We start from the raw sequence: 14,564 nt of genomic DNA, 5'->3' as shown, positions 1-14,564 counted from the left end.
TCTTGAATTTCTTATCCTCCTGTCTCCCTCTTCCCAGTGCTGGGATTAGAACCCAATGGGACTTAAAAAATAATTACATGAAAATTCAAAATAAATCCACACATTGGTTGATATATTCTGTAAAATAATTCCTGGCGAACATTGCAGTTCATCTGTAAGGTAGGTCTCCATTGACTCCACTCACCTTGTTGGCCACTGCATTCACACTGGGTCGTGCATCATAAATCGTTAGCTTAGAAGTTTGTTTGTTAGTTTCCCTGATCACATCCAGGTATTTCTCGTCATCTTTGTTTCTTTTACCACTCATACCGACAAGAGGCTGACTGCAGCGCATAATGACCATCTTGTTTTCTGGGTGAATCCACGACAGTACCTGTGGTAGTTCAGAAACTGTAATCTAGCAAGTCTCCGGAAATCGTTAGAATTGACAATCTTGATGAACGGAATCTGCTGAGACAGGCTACTTGCTCATTTATAATCTTCACTGTATGTGGCATCAGAACACACATTTAACACAATTGCTCAGAAACAATTAGAACAGCCAGTTTACCAGCCTTTCTTTTAAAATTAACACTATAAATTAATTTTTACCAGAACAAAGCTGAGTTATTGAAAGGCTGTAGAAAGTTTATACTGTTACTGGAATTTGGTAGCTTGTACTAGACTTGTTATTCTATGAAAACGTGAACAGTCAGTGAATGGCTAAGCAATCAGTGTAGTACCCATAGAGGTAACTTATGTCTACAGGTTCTTTCCCCAACAGTCCCCTTTCTAAATGCAACATAGGAGGAAGAAGACAGAAAGGAAGCAAAGAAGGACTTCAGTGGCTAGGAGAGTTATGCTCTCTACTGTAAAATCTGCATCCCTAATACCTAGAAGGGGATAGGTGGCCTGTCCTCAGAGCCAGTCTTGAATTGACTGGCAAGCCCATTGATGCTGAGTTTCTTAGCTTCTCAAAGCATATGAAAAACTCTACAGATAAATATTTGCTGATAACATATATCCTGAAAATTACTGAGCTGTATGCTGCAGGTGCTTTCTTAGCATAGTTGGATAACTAGAGTGGACAGCAGTATGTAATTGATACTTCAAATGGCTAATAGAATTGAGTGCTCCCAATGCAATAAGTCTGAGGTGGTGAATATGCCAGGTAGCTTGCTTTTCTAAGTATGTATTATATACATATACTGATATAGTACACTGAGCCCTATACATATGCATAACTACAGTGTGGTACTGAAAAGTCAACTGTGAATGTTTATGAATATGAAGGACATGAAGAGAGCACCCAGCTCTCCTGAAGCACTACCCTCAGGCATTGAAGTCAGATGGAGAGAATGATAATGACCTCAGATGACTGCTGGGAAGACAAAAGGAATAATGCCCATAAGTATGCAATAAATGTGAGCTCACATTACCTTCTAGAGGCAAGCTCCATAGCCAGCAAAATCAGTTCCCAAAATGATAAGCCACAGACACAAGGATGAAAGAACATAGCCATTTGGGCTCACTTAATATGAAATCAAATATCCTGATAACTTTGAGGTTATTTCTCTGTAATGGCACATGACAAACATGAATGCTTAGAACATACAGGTTTAATATGATGCTATAAGTGTTTCCCTTCTGAGAAACTGTCACATAATAAGAAGAAATATCTGAATCCTTGTGTCATGCTAGAGACCACTTAAACACATGGCAGCACATGCCAAGAAGGCTCAGATCTTTAGGAAGCCCTGGGAAATCCACTGGCCTACATTAACACTTCACCTTCTAACCTATGCTGTTGGCTCAGATCTTCCCATCCACTTCCTCTGACCCTTATTTCAACAGTGATGACAAACATGTGATCACTTTTAAAGAAGCAAAATGTAACACATGCAAGAAACTTGAAAATTAAGTCAGGCCAAAAGCAAATGCTGCCTTCTCTTCTCTCTGCACTGTCATCTTAGGAAATGCCACTCTTTACAAAGTTGTATTACCTCTTAAATTCTACATTTTTGGAGGGGGTAGGCGAAGGACTCTGGCATTGTATATGTGTGTATGTGTATGTGTGTGTGTGTGTGTGTGTGTGTGTTTCCTGCAGGTATGTCTGTGCACTCACATGCACGCCTGGTTCCTTCAGAGGCCAGAAGAGGACATCGATTCCCTGGAATTGAAGTTACAGATTATTCTGAGCCACCACTTGGGTGCTAAGAATCGAACTATGTTCTGCTCTAAGAGTATCTTAAACTCTTTACCACTGAACCATCTTTCTAGATCTCTGGATACCTTTAAAATTGGTATTTGGGGCTGGCGAGATGGCTCAGTGGGTAAGACCACTGACTGCTCTTCTGAAGGTCCTGAGTTCGGATCCCAGCAACCACATGGTGGCTCACAACTACCCGTAATGAGATCAGATGCCTTCTTCTGGTGCTTCTGAAGACAGCTACAGTGAATTACGAAGAGCTGGGGGTTGGGGGGTGGAGCGAGCAGGGCTGGAGCTAGCAGGGCCAGAGAGAGCGTGGCTGGCAGAAGTTCTTGAGTTCAATTCCCAGGAGCCACACACATGATAGCTCACGGCCATCTGTACAGCTACAGTGTACTCATATACATAAAATAAAATAAAATAAAATAAATCTTTAGAAAAAATGGTATTGATATAAAAATGACTGGGTACAAAATGTGAGAGTACTTTATTTTAAATTATCTACTTTATATTGTTGCTATTAAAATTAATATTGAGATGCCATAGATAATTAAATGTATATAAAAATGTAGTTATTAAGATATTTATCACAGGAGACAGGAGAGAGATAGCTCAGTGGTTAAGATCACTGGTTGTTCTTCCAGAGGACCTGGGTTCAATTTTTAGGACCCATATGGCACTTTACAACTGTAACTCTACTTCCATGGGATCTGACACTTCTACACAGACACACATTCAGGCAAAAAAACAATGCACATAAAATAAAAAATAATTAAAATTAAAAAGTGTTTATCATAACATTATTTACCTTCTCCTTTTAGAATTTTCATCTATTTATTCATGTGTGTGTGTGTGTGTGTGTGTGTGTGTGTGTGTGTGTGTGTGACTGGGCATGTTTATTCCACAGAGGATGTGCAGAGGACATAAAATAAGTTATGGGAATCAGTTCTCTCCTTCTACCAAGTTGGTACCAGGGATAAATGCAGGCTGTTGAGTTTAGCAGCAAGAGTCTTTATTCACTGAATAATCTCCCTGCTCATAGCATTGTTTATAAAAGCAAAAATTCAAAAAGGATATAGAAATCTTACAGTAGAAAACTTATTAAATCATTGCACATCTAGAAAAGTTATGGTTAAGATATATTTCTGGGGAAGAAATGCATATTGGGATCCATTGCTAGTTCAGTGCATAGAAGGAAGTCCAGAAGGATGGATGCAACATGGTGGTACTGCTTCTCAATAGGGGCAGGACGGTGTTTGCATACCAATGTTTTCTAAATGCCTCAAATGAGCACACATTCCTTATCCATTAACACCTATAAAATGAAGACAAGCCTGCTTGTTTGAGAAAAGGAATGTGCATTCATGAACAGAAACATAATGTATGTGCATGAGTTCACTAAGCAGTGGAATTTTATTACAATGTGTACCTGATTTTTGTTTAAATGAGATATTTCTTACCAACTATTTTTACATTATTACATTTAAAAACTTAAAGAACTATGTACTAGTCATATTTCATATAACTGGAATATTCACTTTCTGGACAAATGTTCTGTGACCTATTGTTAAGAGTCACACGATCATAAGGTATGTTGAATTACCATACCACTAGGCTTATAATACCTAATATATATCATTATAAAAATAAAAAGACAGCTTAGCCTTAATTTTTTTTCAGAAAAAATAAGTTGGTACCCTGACAAAGTACGAGAAACATGTTAAATAATATGCTAAATTCTTTTTTTTTCTACACTGGACTGTCACTCATGAAGAGCAACAGGGAGTGAGGTCAATGGTTTAGGCACAACTGTGTCATTTTCCCTTTTGTCCCACATGCTACACAACATCCCCCCGCCCCCCCCACACATACATGCACACACAATCTTTGATACAGCAGATGTTCAATGAAGGCTGAACAGATAGTAATCCAAACATATGCAAATATACCACAGTAGCCTAGTAGCCCATGTCTCCCTGTCTGCTATAAGCAGGGCACACACTAGACAACAGTGTCATAGTATAATCTGTGGCTCTAGGACAGAAAACTATCTCCAAGGAAAACATAAGACTGAAATTCTAAGTCTACTTTCCATTTTAGCAAACTGAGCTAAAGAATATACTTTCAAGTACAATTTTATCAGGAAGACATGGAACAGACAGTAATCAGAGAAGGAAGAGATTTTAAAAATTAGAACTCATAGACTGACAATATACAGTTTTCTTCTTAAAAAATCCTTTTAAGGACAAGAATGTCTAGACTTAGAAATCAAAGGCAAAGTGACATTAAGACTTAATTTCTTCTACCATTGTTTTTTTGTACGTCTACTAATTTGAAACAAAACCCAATGTACTTATTATGACAGCTCTTGAAAATTAACAGAGGAAGAAAAAACAATCTCTTAAGTTTTTAGTCAATAAAATTTATGTACCAAGTAGAAAGTATGACATGTGCATAAATATTTAAGGACTAAAAGAGAACTTTGTGAGCTAGGTTTAGTGACGGGGTAGCATAATGTCTGGAATAGGCTGTACTCAACTCCAGTTCATTAAGGGGATCGAGCAGCTTGCAAACAGGCTGGGGATGAGCACACCCTAGCATCTGCAGAAAAGCCTGCACAAACACATGTTCTCACATTCTAGTCTTTTCTTTGCTGCCCAGTTTAGCCAACATTTAGCTCAAGCCTGCAACATCAGGTATTGCACCATAATGCTGACAGCAACCAAGGGCCTGCACTTTCTTCCCCGTATCACTGAGGTGGGCTGTGACCTCTCACTGATGCTCTCATTAGAGCTTTCTTGTCTTCCTTCTGCACCCTGGCCTTGTAGCTCATAGAAAGCAGCTTTCTCCCATTTCACCTGGTGCTACGTTTGCAGTAGGTCCTTGGGAATTACTCATCAGAAAACGAGTGCTCCTCTCAACTACATGACTATTATTCTTATGAAATATAAAGCATCCTCTGAGGGAAATGTGACATGAAACTCACAGGAATCCGATTTCGGGATCTAAAAGTTGCAATTTTCCTAAGGTCATCATCTGAGGTCCGATAGGGAACCACCAAAAGAGCAGGGTATGTCTCACAGAGTTCATAGCACTTATTAATAAAAGTTATCCTCCAATGGTGATTGGGCAGGCCCTGCAGGACAAAAGAAAGCATTAAGTCAGCATGAAATGACTTCTTGTCTGCAATATCTGGGCTCTGTCTTTCTTCTACCATTATGTACACATGCCTCTGACCACAGAGTGATTGGCAGCCTACCCATTTACAATAAGGATATTAAATTAACAATCCACACAACATGAGCACATGGACAAAACACCAGTGGTTTCCATAACTAAACTATTTCTCCAACTACAGGGTCTCTGGAATCTGAAATTTTGTTTCTTGTAGATGTATTCTTTATTCTTTGTGTAATACAGATAAGCCCAAGTTCATCTCCTACCCATGCACCCCTTCCCCTCCATTCCAAAGAAAAGTGTCATAGGCAGTGTTAACCTGTATTTACTTGAGGGTTCCAAGAGACCTAGTAAGTTCCTCTCCATGCTTCAGACAGAATGGTGCAGTCTGTTCCCACATGGAAAGAGGCACTGGGGTTGGGGGAGGGAACCCTTTTGGGGAGGTTCATTTCGCCACCTCCGACAAGTTATTTCAATCAAGAACCTGGGGACCCAGGATCATCCTGTAAATTGTGTGAGGAGTGAAGTCAGTATTTTAAGCAGACTGCTAGTATAATAGGGAGACACAGAGGCCACCCCCTACCTATCATTAACCCACAAAAATTATATCCACTATGGACAATAACCAGAGGTGGTGGAATATTCTCTCCCCATACTCACAAATGCACAAACACACACATGAACGTGAGCGTGGTTGCTGTTTGCTTTGGGGACAGACATTGTACCTTTTCTTTAGGTCTGGCCCTATGTACCACGGCCAAACAGATGCTGAGTCTGATGCTGAGTCCAATTAGAGAGTTTTTAAGTCCCATCAGAAAGTTACAAGAAAAAAAGATTGAATATAATGGCAGTCTTGAAGAAAATACCTAAAAAGTTCATCTATGCATGCAATTCTTAAAAAACAAGAACAAAAACAAAAAAACCAAGAAATGTTTCTGTTTCAAGCTAGAAGCTTAAACTGAAGGAAAGTCTTACTATTGTCAATGTCAATGAAAGACAAGATAAAATGCTTTCATACATAATGTCAGAGAGTTTTATAAAGCATGAACAATGTTCTAATGGTCTTTCTTTGATCTAAGTAGTTAGTCTAGAACAGAGGCCATTAAAGTGAAAGGAACACACCCTTTGAAAATACAGTAGCCGAAAGCAGATTCACAGGACCCATCATAACTGTGTTTCATCTAACCCCAGGGTAAAATCCACTTATGAATGTGCAAACCACTGATGAACACTGAAAATGGAAGTCAATCGGGGTCATGATGGTGGAAGGGGTGGCTAGGAAGTTTTTCACAAGCTTGAGGTTCTGGAATTGTACTCTGTGTTCACTTGCTTTTCATAAGAAGCAACTGGCCTTAATTTGATTCTTGAAAGCTCATTTCATAACATTTCCAAATTATTTTGGGAGCCTCGTAGAAGAAATATGAAAAATTCCATTGCAAAACTCCTAGCTGTTATATTAGAGGTCAAGTTGTGGCTTTTGTTACATAATATGCTTGCTTGTGACATTCCTTGTAAAGGTTCTGGAAGACTGTTTCCTTGCTATGTAGAGGGTAGTAAGTATGGTATTTATGGCATGTGTGTATGTGCACATGCATGTGTAGATGTAAGCATTTATACTTGTATGCGCACATATGAAAGGTAAACACTGATGCCAGGTCTCCTGTATTCTTCTCTTCCTCATCTTTTGAAACAGGAGTCTCACTGAACTTGGAGCTCAAGGACTGGCCAGACTGGCTTGCCAGAGAGCCCCTGGGATCTTCTTGTATCTCTTCCCAGTGATGGGATTACAGATATAGGCTGACACACTTGGCTTTTAACATGGGTTCTGGGTTTCTAAAGTCAGGTCCTCATGTTGCAGGCAGTTTACCTTCTGAGACATTTCCACACTCCAAACCTCATGCTCTTATTTTCACAAATGAACATACAGTCAGATAACCTTTATGTGAGAGAATAATAAAGCTTTTTGTGCATATTATATATCAACTGTAAAAACAGTTCTAACTCATTTGAATATGTGATTCAGGACATATATAACTTAAATAAAAAGATTAGTAATATTTAAGCTTACATATACACACAAAGTAATGTATAAAGGTTTGGCTTTTCTAGACCCTCACTATATGACTCATTTCATAAACACCACAAAATGGAAGTTCCTCATCTAGGAAAGGAAGCAGAACTTAGTCATTCAGTTTTCAGATCAGTTTGAATATGGCTAAAGAATGAGCTTCGTAGTTACAAGAGGAAAACAATGAGGTATATTATACAAAATATGGATGATACCACAGCAATGAACACAAACTAAGCAAGGCTGTTACTTATTTTGAGGAGATGACCAACAATATAATTTCCCAATACATGCTTGCAATTCAACACACGCCAGACAATTGCATTTACTCACTTACCTGCCTTCTGTATTCTTCAACTGGATTATAAACAGTCCACCCATCCACGTTAAACTTCTCTTCATTTACAAATGCAAATAATGGCTAGGAAAGGCCAGAAACAGGAGTTTAAATTTCAGAGTCGAGCGATAGCCTATAAATAGTTCATACTTTAATTTTTCAAAAATAAATTTTGTAGATTCATTAACTATAAAACTGTAACCCACATTGAGACTTACAGCAACAAATAAAAACTGTGGAAAATTAAGAGAAGCCTTACATAAACTTCTATCTTCAGGAATAACTACTTTTAAAACCTTGATTTTCTATGGCTACAAATGTCATCTTTGTGTTTTTTTCCAATAATGGTACACACACACACACACACACACAAACACACACACACACACACACACACACACACACCAGATTTCTAGACGAAAAAGTACCTATGAATACTAAATATTACCAACTGATTAGTTAAAAGTCACTAAGAAAAAGAAGAAATTCAGGAATGATTATTAAACAGTGTACCTGTCTCAAGAGAGTGTCATGAAATGTTTATCTATTTAAAGAGAGACAAAACATTAGAAAACTTAATTAACTGCTCTCTGTGAATTCTGAATCAATGTTCCAGCCTCTGAAATAACAGGACTCTGACCTCTTAAGGCACTATTGATGAACTTCCTAACTCTGAATACCATCTGTCCCCTAGTGACCATTCTAGCTCCTTGCTCTGAAGTATGTGTCAACTCCACAATCCCCACAGGTACATCAAAGGCATGAGGCTGGGGCAGGGGTGACTCTGAGGCTAACACCACAAACCAAACCCTTAGCTCCACCCAGAATTCCAGTTTCTTTCCAGTCTCCTCTGTTTAGCCAATGAGAAGCCCATGGTCCTAGGTGGCTGAGCCAAGTACTGTACTATTATTAGTCTTTGTACTACCTGCTTACCCTCTGGTCTCTCACTTGACTTATCACAGTAACTGGATTATTCCCATTTTCAACTGTACATCTCTAAGGTCAGAGCAACAATGCTGCAATATTCAGTTAGATCAAGTCATTACCCTGCCAAAATCATTCCATGTCTTCCCATTTGGCTCACAGCAAAAGTTGAAGTGCGTCTAATGCTCCACATGGCAGATGGCTCTAGATTCTCTACACATATTAACTAAAATGGAGCTTGGTCCAGAACACAGATTTTTTTTTTGACTGAATGGCACAGTGTAGTCCTGGAACCCCTGCAAACCCTGAAGATGCTATGGCTGGACACTTGTTCAATAGTCATCTATCTCCTTATCTATTTTCTTCTGTTATTACACTGAATGCCAGTGTTCCTTCCTTACATTACCTGAAATTTTTAGAAAAGTTTCTTTTTGCAGCAACAATTTTCTATGTATGAATAGCAAGAAAGTTAAGGTAAAAAACTGACCACAAAAATGCTGGATCTCACTGTCTCTCTGAATTTTCCCATGCATGTATACAGCACTCTCAGTAGGTATCAAGTCTGACAACATCAAGGACTAAGAAATTGATCAAGGCCCTAGCCTGACACTGACTTGATACTTATTTGGTGCCAAGAATGAGAAGAACTACGGTCTGTAAACTGATGTTTACCTCACACTTTTGGTGAACTGCTCTCATAAGGAAAAAGTCTATCAGTGATATATCACTGTTCTGGTCATTTAATTCCACCCTGGTCAGTACCCAGGCTGGGGAAATGCTATGACATGAGCAGAGTTGTAGAGAGCACATAATTTGAGAGTTAAGGATTGTGGTTACAGATTTGGAATGCTCAAGGCCAACCACACTTTCTAGGTACATTAGTATGTCTCAGTCCTTGATAGTAACACTCAATTGTTGCCTTGAGCACTCCTTCATATATCTTATATGAAAATTATTGCAAAACTGTTATCAGAAGATTAAAACTATATGGTCTAAATCATCACCATCTTCTTAACAGTTTAGACTAATGAGAAATCAAGTATAGGCAATGAATTTTTTTGTCATAAGTACGAAACAAGACAAGGTCTCCATTAACTATCAGATGGTCTTTCTCAAAAAATTGCTTTCATAATGACACTTCACATGACGAAATGGTCACAGGTACATCCAACCTACAGCTCATGCATGTGTCCTACAATAGCTTTCAAACCGGTTAACATATTTATAGGTGACATCATACCTCAGTGTAAACTCCTACACTCCCCTGAGGAAGGAAGCAAAGAATTTGTGACAGGAAGAGCTCCTAGATCACTCTTGAGACTAAAAGCTAGACTCACAGCTCAAATATTTTTGGAAAAAAAATTTGAATCACATAATTGCTAAAATTTCTCTTCAGGAAATAACATAGCAACATGTACAATGCTGTATCAGAGTGCAGGATGGAAAATGCTTGAAGCTTAAACCACTATTTTCACCATTCCAACAAATTAGCTTTTAATTATAGGGAAACCATGTGGCTCAAGTGAAACAACCATTCTAGAACAACAGATGCTTATAGCTTTCAAAGCAGAACATACCCGGAATTTTCTAGATGTTTTTGTTTTTTGTTTTTTCCTTAAAGATTTAGATAAGAGAAAGAAGCAAGAATTTTACAATGGAAGCTCACTGTTGGATAACACAAAAGTAGATAATTATAGAAAAGAAAACAAATATTAAGCATGAAATCAAAGCAAAGTTAACAAAATTCATATACCATATATTATTAAAAAGTATAAAGTTCCCCACAAGTGGTAACTTATTACTAGCCTAACCGAAGTTGTCTGAGAAACATTTTAACCTGAAATTAATGGCTTACCTCACCTGAATTTTTCAGCTGGCATTTTATTTTCTCCTCTAGACAATGCATTTCAGAGCTTTGAGGTCATTAGAATTCCATTAGTGAATTGACATTCCCAAACGTAACCTTGGGTGGGCCTGTTTTTGACTCTGTCTTAGAAGTGAAGTCTCATTGAGAGGACACAACATCAAGCAAGCAGAATTGTTCTCCTAGTTAGTGAGGATGGTACCTACTCTGACTTGCCACAGGCCAGGTGAGGATGACTCTACTCTCCTGACGGCTTAAGCACTGGTTCCATTTCTTTGCCTATGATTCTCAATTTATTCCTAATCTAGCAAAATCAGAGCAGTGACATGTTTTTCCAGGAACTGGTGATGAGTTGCTGCTCAGGGTGATGTTTACTTTTGGGGTATGGTCCTTTCCTAACCCCATCTTCTGCCTCAGAACTGGGGTGTTTGCCAGGTTCCATTTCAAGATACCCATGTCCTACCTCACCTCTAGTGAACGTCTCTAGGGTTTCTAGGAGCACTGGTCTTAGAAGGACAGATAGACTAGAGAAAAATGCTTCAGAATCTATAGTCAAGGCATTTGGGCAATGACTCTTATCTAAAGTTAGAATCATGGGACCACATATTTATAGAGAACATAGGGGGACTCCAAGTACCCTGTAGCCACTTTCCCTCAATAGCATCTTATGTAAGTGAAAAATGTCAAGACTGGCACAAGATAGTAGAAAAGCCAGGCCTAGACCAAAATTTAACAAGTGTTTAAGTCTTTCTTTGTTTTACTCAGTGTTGGTATTTGGGCATTCCATCAGTTTCAATACCTACTAATCAAGCTGTGGAGACTAACAAAAAGAGCACACGCACATTTTTCCACATTAAAAATAGCACAATGTAACATTTGAAAAATGTTAAAGGACAAAGTTGAAATGAAAATCTCTGATTTTGCACCAAGGGAAAAACCAGCTTGTACATATAGAATATAGCTTGTCATTTTCATTTAGCTACATTTAGCATTGTTGTGTCTTGGGGGGAAAATTCCAAATAACAACAGATTCTAGCTTTTGCTTTGACGTGGTTTTAAAATGGCATGTATATAAAAATTTGCTTAAAGAATATAGATAATTTTTTTAAAACCTCATTTTAAGTTAGTATATAAAGTAATGGATTTCATTATGGTATTTTACTACATGTATCTTAATTTTAGACTGGGTGTTTAAAACTTTATTGAGATGTGTAAATGTTTCCTAACTGAGTGGGGTTGCTCTGTAGTGTCCTCAGAACTTGATGTTTGAGAGTTAGATTGATGAAGATGAAGACTCAGGATCATCTCAAATAGAAGACAATTTCATTAATATCATGTCTTTAGTATTTGGGGCCCTGGGTATTGTGTGGTAGTAAGACTGCCTAACATGCATAAGAGCCTAGGTTATAAATCCTTAGCATCAGAAAAACAAAGAAAACCAAGTATTCCAGGGAATAAACTGACGAACTACGGACCTTTAGAAGTCCCTTCAAACAGTGGGACCATCCCACAGCAACACATTCATGGAGTTTTAGGAAGAGCACCTCTTTTGATAAAGTAGACAGAATTATTTCTCTGAATATCTAGCCTCGAGATTCTAGGAAACTACTTACTAACTGGTTCTTTTCTGACATTTATATGCTTGTAGGTGTTTTTTTTTTTTTTTTTTTTTTTTTTTTTTGAGACAAACATGGTCACACTTTGAAACCCTAGCTTGCCTGAAATTCTCTATGTAGAACAGAATGGCCTCAGCTCCTGGCATGCCTCCTGCTTCAGCCTCTTGAGCGCTTAGATGACAGGCGCTCTCTATGCCTAGGCTACACACTAGTTTAACAGGAGTTTAAGGGACCTTTTTGTTCTTATTTTAATTTCTGATATTCTTCTGAACTGATGACCTTTGTAAAAACTACTGATCTACCATTTTAGGATATACAGTCACCTCATTTTGTACCTTTTAGATTATACTTAAGAAACAAGGTTTTTTCATTTCAGAAAATGTTTTCTTGGAAATCTGAAGAACCCCCAAATTTAAAGAATCATAGGAGGTACCGCAGTCTAAGGAATTAAAACAATACTTTGAGAATTTTATACAATATATTTTAATCATATTGATTCCTTTCCCTCAGCTCCTCCCAGATCCACCCCAACCTACATACCCCCCTAATTTCTTTTTTTTTTTTAAGTCATCACAATCAATTGTGTTACCCAAATACTCTTGGGTGTGGGTCCTGCCCTGGAATATAGGTCAGCCTACCAGAGGTTACACCCTAAAAGAAGACAGACTCTTTCTCACGCAGCAGCAATTAAATGCCAAGACCTCCTCAGCTAGGAGTGTCTCCATCTTAGGCCTCATTCTGCAGGGTTTCTACATGTCATCCCAATCACAGAGTGCATATTTGCAGCAGTCCCACTGTGCCTGGAAAACAGTTTCCTTACAGTTAGCTACTGCCTCTGCCTCTTAAAATCTTTCTTCCTGAACCTTGGGGTAAGGGTAAAGACATCCCACTTAGGGCTGAGCATGTAACAGTGTTCTGTTTTCTGTAAATTGACCAGTGCATGTCCCTGTGTTAAATGTCATCTACTGTAAAAGGATGAAGCTTCTATGGTGAGGGATGGAAGATGCACTAATCTATCTGGATAGCAGTAACTCATTAGGAGTGGTTCTGCTACAACTCTGTGCACTTAGCAGAATATAGTATTAGTTTCTCCTTTAGGGTCTATGACCTATCTAGTCACAGGTTTCTGGCCCAATAGCAGTGCCACGTATGGGTTCTATCTTGTGAAGCAGACTTTGGATTCAATCACAAAATAGCTGGTTAATCCTGTATCATTTGTGCCATTATTGTTCCAATGGACAAATCTTGTCAGGGCAGTCGTTATTGTACCTCATAGGGATCATAGCTGGGGAAAGCTGATGATCCTCCAGCAGTAGGTTGATTATGTACCTTCCAGTACTATGAAAACTAGACAGAAACACACACACACACACACACACACACACACACACACACACACGCACAACGCACACGCATACGCACACACCTTTTGAAAAGAAAAACAGATTGGACAGGTTCTGCAGGCTTTGGCTTGCCTTTTATCCCAGTACCATGTAGGATTAGCACCCTTACATATATACCATGGCTCTAGGCAACACACCCCTACATTGGTAGTCTATCTGGTTTCTTCACATTGCACACCACTCCTTTAGTTAGGCCTAATCTGACTGGTGCCCTGATCATCTTTCAGTATTTGCCTCCTCTAGGAAAGCATTTTAGGAATATCCCCATGAGATCTCATGAAGCACTCTAACTATATGTATCTGCTTATCTACACCATTCTGGTAATAGATATCAGTTCTAGGTCTGCAGGCCCTACCACGAAAAAGGCATTGAATGGCTAAGCAAAACTATAGGAGAAAGAGATAAAAAGGAAGAGGAACAAAGGAAGGCTGGCCTTTCCAGACAGTCAAACATCTTATGAATCCTGAGCGGGTAAAGAGCTGGATGTGGTGGCATATACTTGTACTCATAGTACTTGGGAGTTAGAGCTAAGAATATCAGGACTAAAAACAAACAAACAAACAAGCAAGCAAACAAAAAAAGATAGTGAAAACAATTCTCAACAATAAAAGAACTTCTTGGGGAATCACCATCCCTGACCTTAAACTGTATTACAGAGCAATAGTGATAAAAAACTGCATGGTATTGTTACAGAGACAGGCAGGTGGATCACTGGAATAAGGTTGAAGACTCAAAAATGAACCCACGCACCTATGGTCACTTATTCTTTGACAAAGGAACTAAAACCATCCAGTGGAAAAAAGACAGCATTTTCAACAAATGGTGCTGGCTCAACTGGCGGTCAGCATGCAGAAGAATGCAAATCAATCCATTCCTTTCTCCTTGCACAAAGCTCAAGTCCAAGTGGATCAGGGACCACCATCAAAGCAGATACATTGAAACTAATGGAAGAGAAAGTAGGGAAGAACCTCGAGCAAATAGGCACA

General features: G+C 38.7%; 1 protein-coding gene across 5 annotated transcripts in view; it reads right to left on the bottom strand.

Annotated features, from left to right (window-relative positions):
* Window positions 1–14,564, bottom strand: part of Mtm1 (myotubularin 1) — a 107,524-nt gene that overhangs the window by 22,336 nt on the left and 70,624 nt on the right. For 4 of the 5 annotated variants that reach the window (XM_031363465.1, XM_031363454.1, XM_031363475.1 and 1 more), the window contains 3 exons: window positions 7,771–7,854; window positions 5,175–5,324; window positions 185–373 (listed from right to left, as the gene is read on the bottom strand). In XM_031363465.1, coding sequence (XP_031219325.1) covers window positions 185–373; window positions 5,175–5,324; window positions 7,771–7,854 — 423 coding nt within the window. Of the gene's footprint in view, window positions 1–184; window positions 374–5,174; window positions 5,325–6,090; window positions 6,146–7,770; window positions 7,855–14,564 lie in introns of those variants that run through there. The other variant, XM_031363495.1, reaches the window with a different exon arrangement.

The sequence above is a fragment of the Mastomys coucha genome, chromosome X (genome assembly GCF_008632895.1).
Source record: "Mastomys coucha isolate ucsf_1 chromosome X, UCSF_Mcou_1, whole genome shotgun sequence".
Taxonomy (NCBI): domain Eukaryota; kingdom Metazoa; phylum Chordata; class Mammalia; order Rodentia; family Muridae; genus Mastomys; species Mastomys coucha.
This window is presented reverse-complemented; position numbering and strand designations above follow the sequence as displayed.